General features: G+C 21.6%; 4 protein-coding genes across 4 annotated transcripts, besides 10 other annotated features; all 4 read left to right on the top strand. All coding sequences in view use genetic code 6, as the record gives it.

The window, feature by feature from the left end:
• Positions 1 to 80: 80 nt before the first annotated feature.
• Positions 81 to 1,777, top strand: IMG5_137270 (hypothetical protein). The gene has a single exon (XM_004031779.1). The coding sequence runs from the start codon at positions 328 to 330 to the stop codon at positions 979 to 981; it is 654 nt and encodes a 217-aa protein (XP_004031827.1). The 5' UTR covers positions 81 to 327; the 3' UTR covers positions 982 to 1,777.
• Positions 768 to 811: a microsatellite.
• Positions 1,778 to 1,851: 74 nt separating the features above from the next.
• Positions 1,852 to 1,901: a microsatellite.
• Positions 1,855 to 1,894: a microsatellite.
• Positions 1,902 to 3,462: 1,561 nt separating the features above from the next.
• Positions 3,463 to 3,514: a microsatellite.
• A 929-nt stretch (positions 3,515 to 4,443) lies between these two features.
• Positions 4,444 to 4,491: a microsatellite.
• A 46-nt stretch (positions 4,492 to 4,537) lies between these two features.
• Positions 4,538 to 4,585: a microsatellite.
• Positions 4,586 to 5,052: 467 nt separating this feature from the next.
• On the top strand, positions 5,053 to 8,749 carry IMG5_137280 (hypothetical protein; the record flags this gene model as incomplete). Its single annotated transcript, XM_004031780.1, has 4 exons — positions 5,053 to 5,369; positions 6,252 to 7,308; positions 8,287 to 8,474; positions 8,671 to 8,749. 4 exons carry the CDS (start codon positions 5,053 to 5,055, stop codon positions 8,747 to 8,749), a joined length of 1,641 nt encoding a protein of 546 aa, XP_004031828.1.
• A 2,441-nt stretch (positions 8,750 to 11,190) lies between these two features.
• IMG5_137290 (hypothetical protein) lies at positions 11,191 to 11,721 on the top strand (the record flags this gene model as incomplete). The annotated part of the gene is made up of 1 exon (XM_004031781.1): positions 11,191 to 11,721. The coding sequence occupies one exon, from the start codon at positions 11,191 to 11,193 to the stop codon at positions 11,719 to 11,721; it is 531 nt and encodes a 176-aa protein (XP_004031829.1).
• Positions 11,722 to 16,926: 5,205 nt separating this feature from the next.
• Positions 16,927 to 16,970: a microsatellite.
• Positions 16,971 to 17,139: 169 nt separating this feature from the next.
• Positions 17,140 to 17,167: a microsatellite.
• Positions 17,168 to 24,304: 7,137 nt separating this feature from the next.
• Positions 24,305 to 24,391: a microsatellite.
• Positions 24,348 to 24,406: a microsatellite.
• Positions 24,395 to 25,572, top strand: IMG5_137300 (hypothetical protein). The gene has a single exon (XM_004031782.1). It carries the CDS (start codon positions 24,788 to 24,790, stop codon positions 25,124 to 25,126), a length of 339 nt encoding a protein of 112 aa, XP_004031830.1. The 5' UTR covers positions 24,395 to 24,787; the 3' UTR covers positions 25,127 to 25,572.

Consider the following 25,572-nt stretch of genomic DNA (forward strand, 5'->3'; position numbering starts at 1 on the left):
TTTATTAAAATATACATCTTATGTAGGAAGTGATATATATGGAAAAGCGATAGAGAAGTCTAATAATATATTGCTAAAGAATTAAAAAGTAAAATAAAAGACTATTTATAAGCGCTTTTGGAGCCACAGATAATCCGACAAATTAAGATCCTAATGTTGTAGCTAAAAAACTAGCTGACTGGGTAAATACTTAACCATATATAGACGGAATTGATATTGATTATGAAGATAATGAAGCCATGGAATCTTAAAAAGGAGTACCATGGTTGATTGAATTCACAAAAACACTAAGAAACAGTTTAAATAATAAAGATATGTATATAACGCATGCACCTTAAGCTCCTTATTTTTCGAAAATATATTATAAAGATGGCGCATATGCTACAATTCATAAAGAAGTTGGCCATTTAATAGACTGGTATAATGTCTAATTTTACAATTAAGGTTAGAATAGCTATGATAATTTCAATTATTTATTCATTGAAAGTGGAAATACCTTCAAACAAACATCTTATAAAGAAATTATTAAATACGCAGAAGTCCCAATTAATAAAATTATTTTGGGTAAGCCAGCTTCAGCAGCAGACGTTTATAATACAGGGTTAACTGATCCTTACTTCCTTGGATAAATTTGCAAATAAGCTAAAGACTAACATAATTTATAAGTACCAGGATTTTTCATCTGGTAATTAACTAGTGATAAATAATGTGACTTCAATTAAAATTTCTATAATGGGTTAAATGGCAAAGGAAATCCATTATAGCCAAATTAACCTTCATAACCGAATTAACCTTCATAACCGAATTAACCAAGCTAGCCTACTTATCCAGCATAACCTATAATTCCTATTTAACCAACAAATAGAATATAAGAGCCTCCTTTCAAAAGCATTGCATATGTTAATAAAATATCTAGTTGGTATGGTACTAAAGTATTAGATAATTTAGGTATTTATTCATGCTATGATGTAATAATATTGACTTTTTGGCTTTCACACACAGGAGCTGCTGATGCTGTTATATTTTATTAAAATATACATTCTTATGTAGGAAGTGATATATATGGAAAAAGCGATAGAGAAGTCTAATAATATATTGCTAAAGAATTTAAAAAGTAAAATAAAAGACTATTTATAAGCGCTTTTGGAGCCACAGATAATCCGACAAATTAAGATCCTAATGTTGTAGCTAAAAAACTAGCTGACTGGGTAAATACTTAACCATATATAGACGGAATTGATATTGATTATGAAGATAATGAAGCCATGGAATCTTAAAAAGGAGTACCATGGTTGATTGAATTCACAAAAACACTAAGAAACAGTTTAAATAATAAAGATATGTATATAACGCATGCACCTTAAGCTCCTTATTTTTCGAAAATATATTATAAAGATGGCGCATATGCTACAATTCATAAAGAAGTTGGCCATTTAATAGACTGGTATAATGTCTAATTTTACAATTAAGGTTAGAATAGCTATGATAATTTCAATTATTTATTCATTGAAAGTGGAAATACCTTCAAACAAACATCTTATAAAGAAATTATTAAATACGCAGAAGTCCCAATTAATAAAATTATTTTGGGTAAGCCAGCTTCAGCAGCAGACGTTTATAATACAGGGTTAACTGATCCTTACTTCCTTGGATAAATTTGCAAATAAGCTAAAGACTAACATAATTTATAAGTACCAGGATTTTTCATCTGGTAATTAACTAGTGATAAATAATGTGACTTCAATTAAAATTTCTATAATGGGTTAAATGGCAAAGGAAATAATTGATATATTTAAAAAAAAATATCTAATATAAATAAATTTGATATTTATTATTTACTAATTTATATAATTATATATATATATATTTTATTTTATATATATATATTTTTTTTTTAATATTAATACAAATTTCTAAAATATCATAATTTTTTTATTTATATTATTATAATAAAGTTATTGATTTTTCTTTATTTTATTTTTAATAAAAAATTTTATACAAAAAAGTTAAAATTAATTTTTGTATTATATTTTTAAATATCCTTATATTATTGAGTTATATATTTCTAATTTTTTTTTTTCCTTTTTAAATTATTATAATTATTATAATTTTTCTATTTTAAATGTATTATATTTTTTATATAAATGACTAATACCTTTTTAAATATCTTATAAAGATATTAATAATTTTTTAAATAATTAATATTTAATAAATATTTAAAATATTGTTTATTTTTATTATTAATAAAAAAATAATTTAAAACTTCACAATTCAAATTAAATAAAATAAAATTAAAAATTTTAAATTATGTTTTTATTAATATAATCAAATAAAATATTTTGTTATCTTTATTTAAATAAATGATATTAGTTAGATTTTTTATTAAATTAATTTTTATTATTTTAATAAATTAATTTTTAAAATGTCTTTATTTTTGCAAAAATATAAAAATATACTTTATATTAACTAAAAAAAGTAAAATTTATATTTAAAAATTAAATATAAAATATAAATATAATAAATTGAAAAAATAATAATTGGTTAAACAAACAACCAAAGATCACATTTTTTAACTTTTTAATAAATTATATTTACTTAAATTTTTATAATATATAAGTTGTCACTAGTTTAATTTTAAGTTTATTATATTTTTATTGATCAGAAATTATTCTTAATTTTTTTTTTTTTGTAAATAAATAACTTTTGAAATTAGGATATTTTTTTTTTTGCGAAGTTTAATGAAGAAAATTGATGTTTTTAATGTCAGATAAACAGAAGTTTTATTAAGTGAATTTTTTTGTTTGCTAAAAAGTGTAATATGCTTAATAATGAATTAATTTTCGATAAAAATTATTAAAAAAGCTTGCATATCGTTATAATGTAAAGAAGGTTATAGGTTATATATAAAAGAGATATTAATTTGGTGATAGGCAAATTTTCTAAGACTAATGTGATATAATAATTTTAAAAATGGATATGGGTGCAATTATAAATGCTTAGTTGAAGAAATTTCATTTGTTAATATGATTAAGAGCAAATTGTTTCGGTTTATTCGTATGATTATAGTATGGAGTTTTTTAAGAAAATGCAAATATTTTAAATATTAAATTTAATGAAAAAATTAGAGCACTTTTGATGTTATAGGTTTGCTTTGAGGATAAAGAAGGCTTATATATTAATAAACAATTTAAAATTTTGGCTATTTAATAAATTGGTAATAATATTTTTAAGATTTTTATTAAAATTTTATTTTAAGTGCCATTAAAAGTATGCTTTTTATTAAGATTGTAGATTATAGTTTTAGGTTGAGAAAATTTATGAAATTCGGGAAGTATAAAAATACTTTTTGGGCAAATTCAAATACTAAGAAAGTTAATAAAATATTTAGGCATCATAAGAAATAAATTAAATAGGATAGATAAATTGTTTCTAAATATATATATATATTTTTATTTCCATAAGTATTTATATTTTTATTATTAGTTATTTTTTTTATTTATTTATATTTTATATTTAATAAAAATTCTTTCTGGAAATTTTACTTTTGCTATAAGAGTTAAAAGTATTTCTTAATTAATTTATTTATCTACGTATATATTATGTGATTTTATAATAATAGTTATATTTATGAATGTTTTTTTATAAAAAAGTTACCCTTCCAGAATCAATCTATAAAACGTTGCTTAATTTTATATTTTAAGAATTTTCTATAATATAATAAATTATCCTCTTTTTGAATTTTGAATTTATAATTTTATAAAGCTCGTCATTAAAAATTATATAAACTAGTTCCTAACATATATGATATTACTCTAGAAGTAGTATTCGTAATAATAATGATTTTATGATTGATTTCGTAAATAAAGTAATTTTTATGCGATCGATGCAATTTAGTGATTTTTCGAGTATTATTAAATATGCATTTTGTATTCCTAAGTCATATCATCAAATAAATATATAGTTTTAAATATAATTTCTTAAAACATTAGTTCAATATGCAGACCTTTTTTTATTTTATTTTTTTTTAAAAAAAATATTTTTTATAATTTTTTATGATAAATTTATTTGACCATATCAAAAAAATAAAAATAATGTAATTATAAATAGAAAATTGTAAGTATCTCTAAAAATTTTAATATTTTTTATTTTATTATCTTTTATCGTTTTGGTAATCTTTTATTTAATTTCTTTTTATTTTATCTTTAATTAATGAATTATTAAATATATTTATTAATTAATATTTTAGAAATATATAATTTATTAAAAAATTTTATGAAGATTTATTTAATATATATTAAATTGGGTATATATTATTTTAATTTTATACAATTATTCAAGCTTTTATTAATGAATAAATTTACAAGATATATTTATAAAAAAATTGTTAAGAAGATTAATTTATTACTTTTTTTTAAAAATAAATAGTGTAATTGGATTTTATTAAATATATTTATAAAACAAATATTATATTAACAATATATATATATTAACTCTATTAATTATATAATTAAAGAAAAGTTATATAAAAATAAATTTATATATTATTATTAATTTAAATTATATTATATTGAATTTACTTTATATTTAAAATTTTATTTAATTAATATCAAATATAATTTTTATTATAATTAACTATATATATATATTATTAAAATGAAAAAAATATTAATAAAACATATATTAATTTTATTATATATTTTATTTTAGCTTTCCCGAGCTGGTTAGATAAGAGGTTGGGATGTATAAGTTGATTACCTAAATCACAACTTAATTTCTTAGTATAAATTTAATTTTAAACTCGAAAACATTCTAGACAAAACAGATTATTTATTAATAAAAATGCCATATGTAATTTAAAATTCTAACAATTGTGGCGACTTAAGAGTCTATTATTTAGAATTTGACGAATAGAGATGTCAAGCATAAAATTAAGACCAGAATTTTTTTTCAAGCGACTTATTTTTTGATAAAACTAAAAAATTAAACGCTTAAATAACTTGCAATTTAATTACAGATTAAATTTATTTTATAAATTTCGAAAGAAAACTAGAAATGTAAAAAGAATATTAATTAATAATTAAAGGTGACACTTTTAATACTAGAAGTAAAAAAATATATCCTTATATAGAAATTTATAGTGTATCTAGTAAAGAAAAAAATTACATTATTTATGATTCTAATCCTTTTTTTAGTCCTTTGGCTTTAACAGATGCTATAAATAGATCCGATTTGGATGTTTAGTACGAAATATTTGCTTTTAATCAATTAGATTTTAATGCCGAATATTAAGTCTTTATCGATATTATGAATTCTGTTTCACATGATTAGGGAACTAGATATGAAATAGATTTTACTAATGGAGAAAGCTCGTATTTTAATTTCATTTATAATTAAGAAAAAGGACAAATATGTAATAGTTAGACTAAATTGTATAATTCTTATACTATTTAGGCACTTAAAACTGATTAGTACGCTTGCAAAGTGGAAGACAAGAAAATTACTTTCGATGTTTATATACCTCTAGAGGCTAAATCTAGGTTCAGAATTTCTGTTTTTGTGAAAAATCCAAATTTTTGCTTAAATCTAGCTGAAATGGAGAGCATTAAAGTAAAAAGATTAAAGCTTTTTAACCGAGAAGTATTAGAAATGGGTAATAATAATGAAAGCATGCTCAGAGTAAGTCAAATTAAACTAAAAAAGTCTTAAATTAAACTAGCTTGGGGAATAGATAATTCAGTATAAGTAGGCCCTAATTAAAAATTGAATTTTTTCACAAATATAAGAAACGATTACACATTGACTTATAATTCAATGCAATTTGTATTTACTTTAGATAAAAATTCGCCTGTATTAGACGGAGTGGAAATAATAATAACAATCTAACAAAATTTTAATGATAAATATGTATAGATTTTACCTGGAAGTATATTTAGTAATTTGCCTTAAAATATCTTGAATTAATAAAGAGTAGAATGTGGAAGAATTGTCGAAAATAATATTAATTCAATAAAATGTATCAATATTGGGGAATTAAAAAAAGATTTTGAGTATAATATAGGGGCTAGGGTTTCTTTTTAGTCTATTTCTTAATAATGTGGGAGTACTCTAAAATTTTTAGATGATTATTCAATATTTGATTTATAAAAAGATAATGATTGTATTTTGAAAATGTATAAAATTTAAAATGTAGAAATGAAGATCTTATTAAATGTAAATAAAAAGCTTAATATTTAGTCTCTAATTTTAAATAGTGCTTTTTAAATGAAATCGGAAATTCCTTTATTACCTAATTAAGATTATTTCATGAAAAATACCTATTACACAGCTGTTACATCTTAACCTTAGTTTGGAACTGATAAAAATATTTATAATCCTATATCAGATTCTTAAAATGGATTTTTAGGCATAAACCCTGAAGATACAAAAGATACTAAATAAAAACTGGTATTCTTAATGAATATATAAAATATAGAAAATAAAATTACTAGTACTAAAATTGTTATAGATAATACTCAAATTCCTCCTGTAATATATGAAACTATTCCGAATAATGCAGGTTTTTACTTAATAGCGAATAAGAATGTTATTGAATTCGAAAATAGTTCAAATATGGAAATATGCTAATAAGCAATATCAAGTCTGAAAGTAGGAGAAGGTTTAATATCGAATGCTGTAATTTAATAAAATGAATATTTAAACTAAAATTTAGGATAATTTACTCGACTGAAAATATCGACTTCAAAAAGAAGTGATTTGGATAATATGTTCACTAATGATAAAATCTTTGGAGTGAAAAATGTTTTTGTGAGAAGACATTCATCCCTTTATGCAGATGATAATATATTAGACTTTTATTTTTATTTTTATGATTAAATAGATAGCCACGAACCTAAGTTAATGTCAGCTTTTTTATTTAATGGGTATACAATAAACTCCCCTAAACCGTTTAATTTGAGGTATAGTACGGTTAATTGGTATGGAGGCTCTGGTATTACTAATTAAGGGTAGAATATTCCCACTTTTATTAGATTAGGAGGTTATTTGACAAAAGTGGAAAAAAGATAGGGAAACTAACGTATTGTTATTTTCTTTACAGGTTTAGATTTTTTCTATGATAATAATTCTGATACTTCTTTTGAAATTTCGTGTTCTTCTTCAGTTGGATAAGTAGATACTAAGTGTAGAGGTTTTTCAAATTATTAGTAAGCTAACGATAAGTATCCTTAATAAAACTATTTGAATATGAGAAGAATAGAAGTGGAATTTCCTGAAGAAGTCCCGGAAGGTTCAGTGAATTCTTTTGAATTTGTAATTCCGATAAGAACTTAAGAATAATATGTATTAGATATGTTTGTAGGAACAATGAAATACCATAATAAATATGAAAGGGAAGGCCGAGCGGGTCTAAATAAAAATTAATTTTTTGAATTATGTTCAGTTTTTAGGCTAACAGGAGATAGGAATATGTAAGATACGAAACAAATTATTGACTTTACAAGCTATAAAAGTAATAGTGCACTTCTTCTATCTAATTATATGAAGAAAAATATTGTGAGTATAGATAATTATAATTTAGAATTACAGAATGCAAAGGTAGGCGAAAAATAATCACATATAATAATAAATGCAAGACATACTGAAGTGGGAGATGTAATCGTGACTAATACAAAAACTTCAGACACTCAAAATAATGGAGCGGCTTTTACTTTTGCAACTTCTTTTGATTTTAGAGGAGAATAATAAAATTTCTTTTGGGGAGGAGCTTCCTTATAATCAACTAAAAAATGTCTTTCGTTTTAATATAATTAAGATAAATTAATAAATAAGTGGAGATATGGTTTTTTCTGTTCTATAGAAAATGGAACTCCGAAAATTTACAGTCAAGTAGTTGTAACGAATTTTATTTTGCCTTATAAATATGGAACGCATTTGCCTATTGATACTTCTTTTGGGTATTCTTCGTATTAAGGGGATTTATCCACTTTGTAATTTTAATAATAAATTATAGGATCTCCTAATTTAATTAAATTAGATTTTAATTCATTAACTCCTAAAATTCGACTTTTTGCCAAAAATATTAGATTAGTTTGGTCATTTGAAACTACGAATCCCATATCAAATAATGATAGAATAGTAATTGAATTCAAGTTTCCTTTCTAAATGCCGATTATAGGTGATGTATGCTAATTAAACATTCAAGAAAAAAATATTTGTAAAGTAGATAAGCTTTAAATAAATGCAATGATATTAATATTTTAAATATCTAATTTAGATTAACCCTTATAGCCTAGAAAATTTTAAATTCTACATTATGGAAACGACGCTCCTACTAGTCCTGTAAATAACAATATGTTTTCTGTTAGAATAGAATCAAGCATAACTTTTAATATAATCGATTAGACGGACTCTTCTTTAGGTTTCCCTGGTGTAGTTTCTTACGAGAATCTAGCCACGTTGCCCTAAATAATTATCTTGTAAAAATATCTTTCTTTAAAATATTAATATGCCCAAGCCGAAACGAAACTAAGCTTTTAATTTAATTTAGAAGATAAAAGGTAATTATTTAAAGAAGAAGTCCTTTTATTCAGTTTAAGTAATCCAAATGAAATTGGAGTTTCAAATAAATCAAATTTAAATAATATAATTTGCTATATTATTTAATAAAATAAGATAAGCCATGATTTCTCGAATTCGATAGTATCATAAGATGCAAAAAATAATATTCTGTATAAATTTTGGTCAAAAATGATATTCTTTATGATGAATAGAATCCTTTTATATTAGAATGTAGGAATTTAATTTTACCAAATCTGCTCTTTTTTACCACATAGCCAACGTTATAGCTTTTAAAAATATTAAACGAAGCCACAAATACTTTTACGGTAGTTCAATCTTAAGGTTTTTGTGCTTTTCCGAGAATTGAACCATCTAAATTATCTTCTAAAATAAGTTTATAAAAAGATAATTATTGCAATATTTATGGACTTATTTGCAATTTGTAAATTAAAGTAGAACTCGACACATTAGTAAATTAAGCAGCCTATATAGAAATAAGATTCCCTAAAGTTTATTTACCAACTCTTTCCTAAGATTCCTCTTTGAGATGTTTAATTAATAATTTAGAAGTCCTGTGTACTACTGAATAGAATAATATACTATAAATAGCAAATGTACCACCGAATGATCTTATATTAAATATAAGTATAAATGGGATACAAATACCCTATACTAACAAAAAAGGAAAAGATATTTTCCTTGCGATAATAAAAGAATAAAATTCTATAGGAGGTTAAATATAATTAATTACATATGGATTTATTGATGAAATAAATGATATTGATGATAAAGCTAATCAAGAGGTAAATTATTTAGAAATAAAAGAAATTTAGCTATAAAATAATTATATAAAAACTCCTAATACATTCCAGTTTTCGTTTTAAATAAATAAGAGAGCTTTTTCATCAAATCCTTCAAATAAATTGACAACACATACTCTAATAATTACTTTTCCGGATTATTGGAAGAAAATATTGAAATTAAACGACAGTAGTGTACAAGTAAAAAGATTATATGATTAGCTTCTTGTAAAAATTTTAGATTATAATGTTACTTCTTTCATAAAATTAATTTTCCAAACAAACTATATACCAACTTAAAATGAAGATTTTACACTTTAAATAACAAATTTAGCCAATCCTTAAGAAAAAGTGTGTTTTTTAGAAAAATAATGGACTTTTTACTACATAAACTTAAAATTAGTCTCGAATCCTTTACTAAATTAAATGAAGCCAATAAATTTTCAAACTCAAAAATAGAAGCAAGTGCTTGAATGGAAATATCCTTTATTTGAACAAACCGAAAATAAATATTTTAAAGTATTAAAAGGTCCTTTTAAACAAAAAATAGCCATAAAGGTACAATCAGGAATTTTTAATTTTCCTTTAAAAATAAATCTAAAAGACGTTTCATTATTTACAATTTAACCCTCTTAACCATTTGGAAATCCAGGTGATTCGGAAATAAGTTTTTATATATAGGCTAATAAAGGAACTCCTACAAGTTCTTATGTAGTGTATTTCTCGATACTTTTTGACAATTTTGATAATTATACTTCAATACCGATTTGCTTAATTAAAGTAATTGATGAAGTTTAGAGTTTTTAAGTTTCCTCCAGTTTAGTTTAAGTGCCTAACGGAGGTGTTTCTTAACCATTAATCATTAAATTTTCAAATAATAATATTTTTATTACAGAAGATTTGTATATATAGGCTATAGTGCTTAATTCTTAAACATATGGAATCAATATAAATGGAGATTTGTAGAAAAAAAAATTATCGTCAAAAAACGATAAGCCAGCTGTTTAATTTAGTTTTAAAGCTTCCAATACGTCTATAAATGGAATTTAAACGAAAGCATAGTTTATTTTAAGTTCGAGTTTAGATTAAAACTCTGTTAGTTATTTTTAATAATTAGAGCCGGTTATAGTCGAAGTGACATAAATAGAAAGTTCTGGAGTCAGATATTAAATTACTTAAGGGAAAGATAATAGTGTAGATATTAATTCTTTAATTTTCAGGCCTTATTGTCCTATTACTTCAGGATTAATTTATTATAAAGTTTAAATTGATAATATTGTGGATTATTTTTAACTTTCTGCTGCTAAGATTGCCCTAAAATAAAAATAATAATTAACTAATGATCAATTGAATTAATTAAAAAATGAAATAATTTAAAATGCGAATGATTTTTATCAATATGACTATACTGATTTATAGTAATTGTAATATGGATTTATCGAAAATAATAAAAATAATAGTCTTTTTACAGAAATTTAAATAAATAATTTACTTGCAAATAAACCTTATAAAATATAGGCTTTTTGTTTAAATAATTATGGATAGTTTTCCACAAATATACTTGAAATTTCAATTTAGACATTAAATAATAATGGATTTTTGTAATAAATGAATTTTTAATTTGCTGAAGGGCTAAATATAGAGGATAAAATCAAATTTGTATGTTTTTTGAGTATATTTTTTAAAATAAGACCTAATAATATTTACACTGATGATAAAATTACATGTAATTCTTTAAAAAATCAATATGATTTTTTTAATACAAAAAATTAATAGCCTTTAGTAAGCTCTTAATTAAAATAAAATTTGAACATTTTTTTTATTCCTGATTTAAATGTTCCTAAAGAAGAAGTTTCTTAAAAAATAATAGATAAAACGAGTATTCCTACTCATGTTTTTTCGTTAAAAAAATTCATAGAAAAAAATGCGAATTATTAATTTACGGAATGGGAACTTTCTTTTTTAAGTTAAACTACTCAATAATTCCCTAATATAATAAGTGTGGGTAAACTGGAAAAAACTCCTAAATAAATAGCTTACCCATAGTTTAACAAAGAATTTTTTATAGATATAAATACAACAAATGGAAATATTAAAATTGATTCTATAAAATTAACAACTCCTGGATTTGTATTCTTGGGCTTAGATAATTATAGTACAAAGTAAGATTCTTTGCCTTAAAAATTAAGTTTAGGATAGAATTATGTTACAAATGGAGCATAAATGTAAATTTATAATTCTTAAGAAACTATTTCTTTTGTTTTTAGTAATGCTTTTACGTAATTAAATTTAAATTAGTTTCAAATTTTTATGGTTGCCACAGAATTCGATCCTTCACCGTTTGCATCACATACTTAATTGTTGAAAAAATATGTTTATTTGTAAGAAGTTTAAATTGTTTTTTAGACTATTATGGAGCCGATCTTGAGAATTTTTATTTTATTTTTATTTGCTTTATGAGTTAGTATTTTTTTTTATAAAATTTAATTATTTTTGTTCATAATATGAATATTTTTTTTAGAAGATAATAAAATAATAATGAATACATATATTTTTTTCTTTTTTATTTATAAAAAAAATTAACTATTTATTTTTTAAAAATTAAATAAATAGCTTATTAATTTTGTGTATTTTTATTATGTAAAAAAAATATATCATTTTTTATTTACTGGAATAATTTTATTACTATTTTTACTATTTCCACTTAATCCAGAAAATGGTCTACTTTTAATTTCTTCTTAATTTTCTTTTATTAAATTTCGGTTTTCTTCTTCTCCTTGGTCTTATTATTTTATCGAATTTTCACTTTCTTCATATTCGATTTTCAGCTTTCCTTCAGGCTGTATGAAAAATCCTCTAAAAGCCAAAAATTACAAGAAAGGACTATCAATTTAAACAAACGCATATAAGATAATTAATGAATCGAAAATTAAAAAGTCAATAATTAAACCTAGAGCATAAGAAAGTATAAAATTTCCATAATTTTCTTTCCTATATTTTATTATATTTATTTAAAATAAATAAAACAAATTACTATAAGTATCCATTACACATAGTTCCAAAAGCCACATTTCCTATAATATTTAAAACAAAAATAATGTTATAAACAATTTAGTTTTTTTTTTCTTTCAAAACGTGAATTCTAATAATAAAATATAAAGCTTCTATGCAATAATTCAAACAAGAACTTAAAAAAATAGCCGCAAAAGTAGCTGAAATGAGAATCTAATCTTCACTAATCTAAACTATACTTAAATTAAGTTATTCATAGGCTGCAGATGTAAAGCATAAATTTCCAATTAAAATAGAAACAAATTTAGTCAATCTCATTTAAAATGTATGCGAAATTTTAGTATTTCTAAATATAAAAATAGAAATTAATGGATGATATGTCTTAAAAAAAATATATTTTTTGAAATATAAACATTATATATATAAATTTACTAATAAAAGAATCTTACAATCCTAAGCTGTATACTGTTAAATAGGCTAATCTTTTGTATGAATAAAGTGTATAAGAGAAACTAAAATATATAAAATAAAAAAAACGATAGAAATAATAAGAACAGGTTAATCTATATAAAAATCTCTATTTGAACCGGGATAATTCGGAAAGACAAAATTTCTGACAGCAAATTAATAATTAGAATCTAAGTCATAGTAATTATTTTAAAATGCTTTTATAATTTTATTCATAAACTTAGATGAATAAAATACCATATTCTTTTTATTCGGCAGAAATTCCTAAATATATTCTATTAAACCTTTTTATACTATAAAATTATTGAAATATGAACACTCGCAATGTATATAAAATTCATTTTCAAATGTAAAAGTACACTTTTGAGGGTTATAAGTCCATTCAACAGTGGTATAATTAATTGAATTTAAATAAGAGCAATGATAATGCTAATCCAAAGAACTTAAAATAGGTTAAAAAGAAGTTTTTTTTAAAAAATAGAGTGTTATTTTTTCTTTATTATTTAAAATTTCATTCATATTATAATCATATATATATATTTCTAAATGAGCAGAAACAGTTTCTGGAGTGGGATAAATCAAATCAATATTCCATTCAATTGCTAAAATAGTAATTATGTCTTAATAAGAAAAAAAAGTAGCAGGAATATTTACTATTACATATTATAAAGGAATCACTAATTTTTTATCTCCTTAATTAATTTTGTTATTTAACAACTCTTTTCCTGTTTACTTAGTTATGTATAAATTACAATAAGGAAAACTATAAAAAAACTCCTAATTTAAATTAAGATTTTCTTATATAATTTATTTAGCAAAATCAATAAAAAGTAGCCTGAATTAAGTTAAAAATTTAATCCTTTCATCAGGCCTTAGGCTAGGCCTTTGATTAGTTTAAAATAGAATTTCTTAAATAATTTCAAGGATAATAAAATAAATATCTGTTTATTATATTTAATTGTTTTTATTTATCATTTAAAGCACTTTTTTAACAAATCTGAAACTTTTTTTTGATAATCCGTCCTGTACGAAAACTAAATTTTTCACTATTTGTACTAAAGAAAATACTTCCGAATCCTAAATTTTCTAAGCTTCTAGTTTTTTCAAAAGATCAATTAATATATTATAGGTAACTAAATTCAAAATTTCTAAATCTCTCTATTTTATAGCACAAAAATCACCGTCTCGTTCCCATTAACATTTACAATAATGTTTGTTTTCGTCATAATAATTGACCCCACACACTCCATGTCCTGAACAGTCCAAATTATCATCACAGTATGTTTTATTAAGTTCAAAAATCTAACTCTATCTCATCAAATTCCTATTAAAATTATTCAAAAGAGCCTCCATTGGCTAAATACTATATAAAAAATTCATATATTATGTCTTTTATAAATAATCTTAAAGCGAATATTACTATTAATCATTTTAAAGCCACCAAACCTAACTCACAATATCATTAAAATTAGTTTAATTATATTTTTGTAGCTAAATTTATATTTTCTAAACTATACTTTCCGATTATGTATAAACACTCAATTCTACTTCCAAAATTTTGTCTGTTCTAAATGGTGGGAAAACAAAGGAAAAAAATCCTTAATTTTTTTAAATCTAAATAGGATAAATTTATTCTTTTGAAAAAATAATTCTATTTCGGAAATTTTTCATACTTTCTTTTGAAAAAGATAGAACAAAATTCAAATTTTCTTATATATGAGACCATAAATTATATTAAATTTAGAATTAAGTAATACCAGAAATTCCTTATAAAGGATTTATCTCAAATAATCCTTATGTTATTTCCTAAGAAGTCTAAATAAGAATTTTATCTTCTCCGAATTTACCGTTTTCGCCTATAACCCTCACTTTTAGGCTATATTTAGAATTTGGCTTTAGATTTTAAATAGGAATAATCAAATAAGGTTAATTATTAAACGTTTTAAAAATAAATTCGTATTTTCGCTTGCTTTAGTAACCTCTAAGTACCAAACAATTTCTTTTATATCCCCATTATAATAATAATTGGACTAAATAAATAAATCTTTTCTCCTTCCTATTTACAAATAATCATAAAGTGGGTCTTAAAGTTATGTTTTATTTTATATTTATACTATAGGATAATCTAAAGGTTTACAAATATTAATTAAGCCGGTTTAATCTTTTGATTTTTCATAAGAAATTGGGCATTCAAGTACACATTTTGAATCTAGTAAATAAAAATCTTCTGGGCATTCAAGACAATTATCTTGACACACTCTGCAAATAACATTTTATTTAAAACCTTTTTAACATTTAAATTCACATGCTCCTGTATATTCGTGAAGTAGTTTTGCTTTATTTCTACATGTAAGACAAAAATATTTCCCAGGTTTTTTAGATTATTGACAAGTTTCGCACTCTATATTACACAAAGTACATTATTTAGAAGCAGAATCCCCGAACTAACCTTGAGGACATTATTATACACATTATTAATCAGTAGGATTCAAGAAAGTGTCAAAAGGACAAATTTAATCGCATCTTCTTGAAGGAATGTTCTTTAAGTGATTTAAAGGACAATTTATATCACATTTTTAACTTATAGTAATTGGTTGAGCAAAAGTTCCAAAAGGACATTAATAAGATTCTACACATTTGTATCCTTTTTTTTCAAATATATATAAAAAAAATAAAATTATTTATTTCTTTACCATTTATCCATTAATCAGAAGATTTACATTACAAACAAGAAACTTAATTTAAAATATAAGAACATTATAAACATGTATTATCACATTCGCAAATTAATTTTTCTTTATTAATAAATAATCCTTCAGGACATTAATTAAAACATTAGCTTAGGAATTTTAAAGGAAAGTTATTAGGGCAATCCAAACAAGTAGACTCATCGGAACATTTAGAACATTAAATACTACATTTTCTGCATTTCCGAAGTTCTATATCTTTATAATAACCATCAGGACATTACAAAAGACATTTCCCTTAGTGCTAAAGGTACCCAAAGTCACAATAGGAACAATAAGGAGTTTATAAGCCGATAGAATAGGCACAGTTTTTGATGAAAATCTAACCAAATGTGACAAAAGTACCCTCTCCGCCTAATATATCGGCCACTTTTCCAATGAAACCTCTGAAACTTTAGGTATTTATGTATGAACCGAATAATATTTAATATTTTGTAGTTAAGATACTTGGGTATGTGAATAAAGAAATATTTTATTAAATTATTTTTTCGTTTATAATTAAAGTAGCAAATATATTTTATTATAGTTTATGGAAAGAAAAACTAAAATAAACATAGTACCAAACTTTTTTTTAAAGAAATACAATATAAATATTTATTTTTTTATAAAATAAAACATTTTTCTTATATTATGTCTTTTCCAAGCTATATTTCTCGATTGTTAAAAGAAGTATAGGCTTTTATATTATATAAAGAGCCAGTTCCTTTTTCTAAATATAAGTTAATAATTTCTTATTATACAGCATTCTCTTTATAATTTTAAATACATAAAATATTGACTTTACCAATTGAATTTTCTAAATTAAACCAAAAAGCTAAAAAATTCATATTTTAAAATTCTTATTATAATTAAATAGTAAAATTTTAATCTTAATTTTCAAAATAAATCTCTTTATTTTATAAATTCTGAACTTATTGAACATATGTATTAGGATTTATTTAAGATAATAAATAGTTTTTTTAATATTATTAATTAACCACTAAATAGAATAAATTATCTAATAAAAAAATAAATAAAACATTTTTTTTTTATTTACTTGTAAAATCATCATTAATTAAAAATTAAAAGTTAGCATCATCTGCAACGAAATCAGTAATAAATTTAGCATTATAAATATAGCCATCAAAGTTGTAAAGATTACTAGTAAAATCTCTGTTTTTCGATCCTCCTAAATATAATTATGTATTTTTATCTAATTAAACATTTCCAACTTTGGTTTACGCTGGCAAATTTTTGAATAATCTCATTGCTTAAATAGTATCATAAATAATACAGTTATATTTTTAATTAATATAATCGATTCCGACATAAAAATAATACCAAATTTATTCATTAGTCTTTATAAATATTTTATATAACAAAATTATTTTATAAAAAATATATTTTACCTCAAAAAAATCCTCTATAAATTAATCACTTGCTAATTAAAGGTTAAAAAATGTTGTAAATTGTACTCGCAATTATTTCGATGATTTATAAAATTTTATCATATTTGATAAATGCTAATAATCGGGATTTTATTTATTTTAAGCCCATGGTTAGTAAGTACTATATTTTTTTTTTTCATTTTTTTTCATTTTTTTTAATTAATAATTAATTACTTTAATAAAGTTAAATGTAAAATAATCTATTCATTTGGATCAACTAATATATATTTAAACCAAAAGCATATAGAAAATACACTTTTACCATCAACTTTTATTTAAAATATATATAACATATTATATATTTATTTTTCTATTAATACTTTTTTAAATAAAACTTTCGTTTGAATTATCAAACAAATCATAATTATTTTAAATATTTGGACTGTAAAGACGCATTTAGTTCTTAGGTGTAAGATCAAGTATTTGAACTTATTTATATATATATATATATATAATTAATATAAAAAATAGATGTTTTTATTTAATATATTCAAAAATAGAGTATAATATATATAACTTTACTGGTTTATTAAATAGTATTTATAACAAAAGAAACTATCAATATAATTATTCTATTTTTATAACTATTATTCATTAATTCAAGAATATTTCTTATTTGTATAAAAATATTATTAATTTAAAAAATTTGTTTAATAAAATAAAATTATCTTGTAAAGTTACATAAATAATAAAAAAAAAATTAAAAGTTTTTATTAAATAATATAATGTCTTCAAATCCAAAAAAAATATATTTTAAAAAAACAATAAAAAATTAATTTACTTTATTTTTTTAGTATTATATTTTATATAAGTTATTACAAAATTTATACCAATTAATTTCTATTTATACTCAATTTATATCGAATTTTACTATTTTTTTATTTCTTAATATTTTTAATAATAATAATGTAAAACTCCATAAATAATAATAATTTCTAGCTTTAACTTAAATAATAATAAGACAAATAAGATGTTCCTAGCGACAAAGACTCGTAACTTTATTAATAAAGTGCTTAATAATAAAAAATATATAACTAAAGTAAATAAATTAAACATTAATAAAATATACAATAATAACAAAATAATTTCTTAACATAAACAACCAAAAATCATAATTTTATCCCTATCCAAAATGGATCATACGTGTAAGTTGATAACATAAACAAAATTAAGGAAAAATATAATGAAGAAGAAGAATTAAAAACCAAAACAAACGCTTCTTAACATATTCAGAAAACAATTTCGTAATATAATATATAAAACTAACTTAAAAAAACAATAAATATATAATAAAATGAAAGTCTTTTATACTAAAATAATAATAATACTATAAACTATACCTAAAATATACAAAACTAAACTTTAAATAACAATGAGAATGATATTTTTTAAAATATGTAAAATTTCTAAAATCAAAATAACGGATATTAAATGTAATAATAGGAAATTTAATAAGAAGATTTGATGAAAAATTAAGCCTTTTTTTTTTACAAAAATATTTCTCTTTTATAGCCTTCCTGTATATTTTCCAGAAATCGAAAAAATATTCCTCGAGTATTTTTCCTAGAGTTTATTTTACCATACTCAGTAGCCTTTTTGGCATAAGTATTTCTAATTTTTATGTAATAATATTCAAATTAATTTTGCTTTTTGTAAGATAATCTATAATTTTGTCAATGCGATAATTTTAAGAGTGGAATTTGGACTTTTTTTAAATAAATGCTTTCATGGAAACTCGGTTTTTTATCTAATAAACGATATTTACTAAAAAATGGATGTATTGCTCGAAAAGACTATGCAGCAGAAACCTTTATTTTATATATTTTCACATTAGGGCTAGATTTTATATTAATAATATTTATATAGATTTACTCAGATTTATCCTTCTTTTTTATTATTTATATTTTGGGTATTGTTATTGTTATACACAGTCTAAAATATAAAGAATACTAAAATATTTTTAAAAATTTAAAAGGTTTGTTTGCGTGTGACCTAAATTTGGCTTTAATAATAATATATGTTTATTATATTTTGCCTTTAATTATTTAAAGCTTGATTTTTTATAATGGTAAAGCTTAAGGGAAGAATGTATTTATTTACATTTATCCCATATTGGAGTTTTTGATTGAATAAATAACTAATTAAATATTATACGTAGCTTAAGATAGTTCTTTTTTTTAATATTAGGCCAACATGATGATTTTTGGAATGAAAGTTGGTATTTTAATGTTAGTTAAATATGAAAATTTCGAGTTTTGGTATTTGGGATTTTTTTTTTTAGTTAAGAAAATTTTGGAATGTTCAAACATATTATTAATATTTGTTAGAAAGTTAATTTTTGACAATTTTCCTCCTTTTATAAAACATTATGCAAATATGTAAGAAATACCTGAAAAAGTTCGAGGAAAAGAAGGTTTTATGCTCGAAAACTAACTATGGATTTGCTTATTTTTTTGGTGGTGGGGTATGAAAAGTATAGTCCCTGGATAAATATTCGATATTGCAATTATTGAAAATTGTTATTTTGAAACTTAATAATTGTTTGAATAAATTTAATGGCTTTAAGTGTTATTAATATGGATTTTTTTTATTGTAGGACAGTTTATCGGAATTTTTTTGAATTCTTAAACTAGATATGACAGTATTAAATGGATTGGAATTTAGAAAGGAATTAACTTCCTTGATAATGTTTTTATTAGATTAACTGGATTTTATTTTTTTTAACTAAGCTTAATTTTCTCTTATAATATACTTAATTAATAATAATGACTTACTTATAAATAATATATAATATTTCTAATATTCATTTTTATATTTATATGTTATTACATTAATAATATTTTTATTTTTTAAAAAGATGAATTTAAAATTTTTATATTAAAAATTAATTTATTAATAATTAAAATAAATATATTAACTTTTAATTTTTTTAGGATAAATATATAAAATTATATTTTTTATAAAGAAATTTATTTCATTCATTTTTTTTTATTAAGTAAATGCTATACTTTTAATTCCTTAGGTTATTTAGCTTTGAAAAATATACTAAACTTTGGGCATAATTTATTGTTATGAAAAAATATAAGCTTTTTGTAAGCAAACTCCACTAAATCCATCTATTTTTTCTTAAACCTATTTAAATAAAAAATATAAATAAGTATAAATTTCTTAAATATATTTTATATAATACTTATGTTGCATACTTATTTATATTCTCTTTATGATTTTCATATAGTTTTGCAAATGTATTATCGAAAATTAATTAAGAACTAATATAATCTTATTTAGTTAAATATACATAAAATCCGATATTAATTAAAAAAAAGAAATTTTGATTCATTATTAATGGTACTAAATATTCAAAAAATGACCAAATACAGCTAATACACCAATATTTTAATATGTTTTATATTTTTTATTCGTCTTTTTACTTTAAAAACTTTATAGAATAAAAAGATGGTATAATTAACTTGAATAAATAAGAACTTTATTGAAAAATAATAATTAATTTATTTAAACATTATTGAATTTTTTATTTACCAAATAAATTCCATTTTTTTATTAAATTTCTTGATATTTTTATATTATATTTATAATTAAAATAAAAATATTATAATTTTATATCATTATTATTTTTTAAAATACATAAATCCTTTTTATGTTTATTTATTTACATTATTAAAATAACAAAAAAAATATAAATTTTTTATTCAAATTAAAATTATTATTATAATAATATAAAAAAATTATTTATATTTTGTTTTTTATCATATAATAATATTTATTATAATAAAAACAACAATCATTCTAAAAGGGTTAAGAATAGTAGACCAATCGCTATTAAATCCTTCCAAATATTAAACAAATTTCGTAATTTTCTTGAAATCAGAAGGGTCTTCACTTGTCGCATACATAACTAATCTATAATATTAATTTTTAATAAGTCCATCAAATTTAAAAGTAATCGGCTCATTATTTTCATAAACTGCTTAGGCACTTTTTATTGCTTTAAGCCCAGTTGAATTTAATCCATTTCTTACTTATATAAAAGATGGATTTATTACATATTTTACTTTTCCTTTTATTGAAACTTATAATTATTCCAATATAGCGAAAATTATTCCGTTATTTTTCAACTTAATTCCACTTACAATCATGGTATTTGAATTAAATTTAATATCCCCCTATAAAAAAATAAATATTAAATAAAAAATATTTAAACTTTATTTTAAAATTCAGGTTCAAAAACATCAACTTTATCTTAACATTCATAAGAAACAAATGATTACAAACCAATATTTTATAAAATTTAATCAAAATATAATTTATATTTATCTTTATTTCCCTATTTCAATTCATCGATTTCATATAAATAATTCGAAGTTTATTACTACACTTTTTCGATATAATTAAATGGCATCAAATATAAATAATAATTCTACACCTATTATAATTATACCACAGTAATTTTCTTAATCTAATCCACAGTAATGGTTTTATCACATACATCTTCGAAAATAGTCCTCACTCTTTAATAAGGATATCTATATACTTTTGCATGTTCGCAGGCCAAATACTACATATGCACCTTACTTAACTAAAAATTCGATTTAAACCTAATTTTTGTAATATAATCTTTATTATCCTTAGTCATAAACTATAGTTGAATTTATTGAGATATCTAATGCATTTAATTCTAAGGATAAAATACAATTTAATACTATTTATTTGAAAGTAAATTCTTTACTTCCAAATAATTATTTGCCTCCATATTTCTGACTATCTTCCTATCAATCTACCTCTACCTTACATCCCCAAATTTATATACAAACTTTCTTCTATATTACTCTTTTAGCCATTCAAATGTTCTAAAATCAGTCTTTTCTCCTACCAATTATATTTACCAATACAACTCAATCGGCTAATCAGTTTTAATTAAAAATATGGCACTAGTATTTAGAGTATCTTTCAATTCAACACTAACATTTGCTTTATTTTATATGCTCTAAATAACGTTTATTTCAATAATATTCATATCATTGCTAAAATAAAAGTAATTACTATCGCTTTTATTTATACTGATTTCCATTCCGGAATTATTAATGTTGCCTGTGTACATTTTATCATTTTTCAAATATACAAAATCCCTTAGATTGTCTATATTTATCTTCAAATCACTAAAGGCTCCGTAATCCAAATTTAAATCTGGCAAAACTAGAATATTAGTCTCTATTAATAAATCACTTAAAGGGCAATTTTCTCTAAAATCAAACTCTATTGGCAAACTATATCCATTTATAGGCACTTAAATTACTGAAATTGGATAATATTTTATCTATACACCGTTTTTTACCACTTCTAATTTTAAAACAGGGGGCTAATAGTAATTTCCTCCATTAATAATGTCAAAATAAACAGAAAAAATACCGGCACTTGTTGTACTTTTTACACCAATTCTAAATTCTATATAATAATCACCTATATAGATATTTAGTTATTCAGGATAGGTTGTAAAATATACCAATTTATTTAAATTTTCTGACAATTTTAATTACATATCTCTATTAAATCTGCCCCCATTAGCTTTTTTTAATCTCAAAATACTTGAATATACATTCTAATTGACTTAAATATACCCGTTTTGAGGCTAATCCCACTTCAAAATGAAATCATTCGTAAAATCTTCGTAAAAAATAAATTTTTTAGGCATATACTATCCTAAAATTGCCTTTACAATTTTCCCTTTATCATCTAAAATATACATTTATAAGCCTTAAGGGATGCACTAAGCACTCGGATTTTCGATTCCATTAATTTTTAAAATATTAATATTCCCAACCGTAAATTATTTGATGCATTAAATTTATAAACGAAATCCTTAAAATATACAAGCAACATTATTATTGTTTAATGTACACTCTTTAATTTGATCTCTTTATTGATAAATATCAATCCAGTTTTCAGGAAAATCTATTAAAATAATATCTTTTGTGTTATAAATAACATTTCCTTTTCCAGCTTTAATTATAAAATTTAACTAGAAATCACTTTTTACAATCTCATATAAATTATTGCTTTGAAATCGATAAATTTCTATGTGATTAAAATCAGTATTTTATACAGGCAAGTCATCTATTTCTCCATATTCAAGTATAAAATCGTTAAAATTCTCATATTAACTAGCAATACATATAAATATTTTTTCCACAGTCACATAATTAGGTATAGAAATTCCACTTATTTATAAAGAAAAAGCCACTTCTTTTTAAATTTTTACTGGTAAATCCATTATAGCTAAAAAATTGTCATTTATAAATTCACATCTAGTGGTTATTTTATCTAAAATACAATAAGGTTATACAAAATGCTTTCCTTTAATATAATAATAAGGTAAGCTAACCAAAATAACCGAATTAATATCTAAATCAGCCTGCATAGGTTTAATAGAAATTTTAAAAGTGGTAAATGATCCTGGTAAATTGGGTGATTTATCCTCTAAAATAAGCTAAGTATTTGACATACTCTTTTAATCTAACCTCAAAGGCAATTATACATAATCACTTTTCAAAATATATTTGCTTGGCCCTTTTTAAGGATTAGGCTCATAATTAGCATCTATTAATCCTCCAAAAATATAATAATCTTAAACAGGAGTTAACGGTACTCTTATATTCTATAATTAAACTACATAGTTATGTTCATAATATTTTAAATCGAAAAGTACATGAATTAACATAGATTTTTCAGTGGAAAAAATTTTGCATTTATTCCATTATGATTGTATATCTTTCGTTTACGAATCATATATTAAACATCTTATATTGCTAAAATCATTCTAGTTATCGGTTGCTAAAAAGTCTAAATTGAAATAAATAATTTCATCACTGTATATGTATCTGTTTATAATTTTAAAGTTGAAGTTAATAATGGATTTTGAATATTTGTTTTTAATAAAATAGTTTATGTTAGTTATTTCGAATTTTGCTAATATAGGATTCAAGTCGTAATATAAATTTATAGGAGAAGATATTCTATCTATAGGGTAAAAATCTTATGTTTATGTTTCTATAATAATGAATTGCTTATTTAGAGGATTATCTACAACATCTATACCTTGTATTACTATATTATATTCTTTTATATTTTTTTTGTAAAATTCATCTAAAATTTCTCCTCTTAAAGTAAGCTATTTTATATTTTAATATTTATTTTTAAAAAAAAAAAATACTTTATTTCCTTCATAAAATTAATAGCAAGAATTTGTAATAATCCTTTTTTAAAAAAAAATACTTAGTATATAAATATAATAAATATATATATATAAATAAATATAAATATATATATATATATATATATATATATATATATTTATATATTTATACATTTTTTATATTTAGTCTGATGTTTCAATTAAACATTTATTATTTACATTAATAATAAAGTAAAATTATTCTGTTTGATTAGCAGTATATATTTAAATATTAAAAAACTTCGGAATAAAATTTGATGTTTAAACTAAAATAGTTAACTTTACAAATTTTTATCCTTTTGGTAAATACTTATCAAAGCTTATAATATTCAATAAATTTGTGACTGACTCTCCTTCACTGCTATCAACATAAAACTTTCGTAATTTACCATCACTTCCGCTCAATGCTGCATAAATATAAGGCGCTTTTGTTCCGCTTTGCCAAGGAATCGAAATATTATTGGCAACTAAATAACTTTTTTAATTTCTTCCTAAATCTCCTTATATAGAACAAAAAAAACCATATCGATGTTTTAACAAAACATTTTAAAAATAAGAAAATCGAACACATTTTTCATCACCCAAAATTTTGAAATCGGGATTATTTTGAATATTAAAATTTAAATCTTTTGCGAAATCATGTTCAGATACAAAAGAAATCGAAGCTCCCAAATTATCATTTAAATTAGCCTCAAAATTTAAGGGTAAACCATCACGATCATTTTCTTTAGTTTATGTATGGTAAACATATATTTTTGCATTAGTAGTTTTTCCTGTTTATTGTTTTTAAAAGTCTATTTTGTAATACTGTCCACTTATTTTTTCATAAAAAAATTAATTAAATTAATTCAAGTAATCATTATTTGATTTAAAATTGCTAAAAATATGTTGGAAAGATTTTGTAAATCCTATTATTTAATTTTAATCGGTTTCAAAACCTATTTAAAATTTTACAGTTTATTTCCCATCTGCACCAGCTGGAACAGCTAAGTTGATTTTAGAATTGAAATTTTATAAAGGAACTACTATAAGGAATTAGTTCATATTATTTATTTAACTCATGTCAATTTTAATTTCCACTCTATCCCAAAAATGGAACCTTAAACTATCCCTATTTCCTTGTTTTTTATAACAAATATTATTTCTAGATATTGAAACACCACAGCTTATTTCTTCGCCGTCTTGTTCTTTTGTAAGAAATTACATATAGTCAAAAAATATTAATAAATTTATATTTTTATTTGAAGTTTTTATCAATTTTAGTTCATCGGCTGTTAAATATCCAGATACTCTTATAAATGTTGGAAAATATT

This window comes from Ichthyophthirius multifiliis, assembly GCF_000220395.1.
Source record: "Ichthyophthirius multifiliis unplaced genomic scaffold scaff_1120509251067, whole genome shotgun sequence".
NCBI lineage: Eukaryota > Ciliophora > Oligohymenophorea > Hymenostomatida > Ichthyophthirius > Ichthyophthirius multifiliis.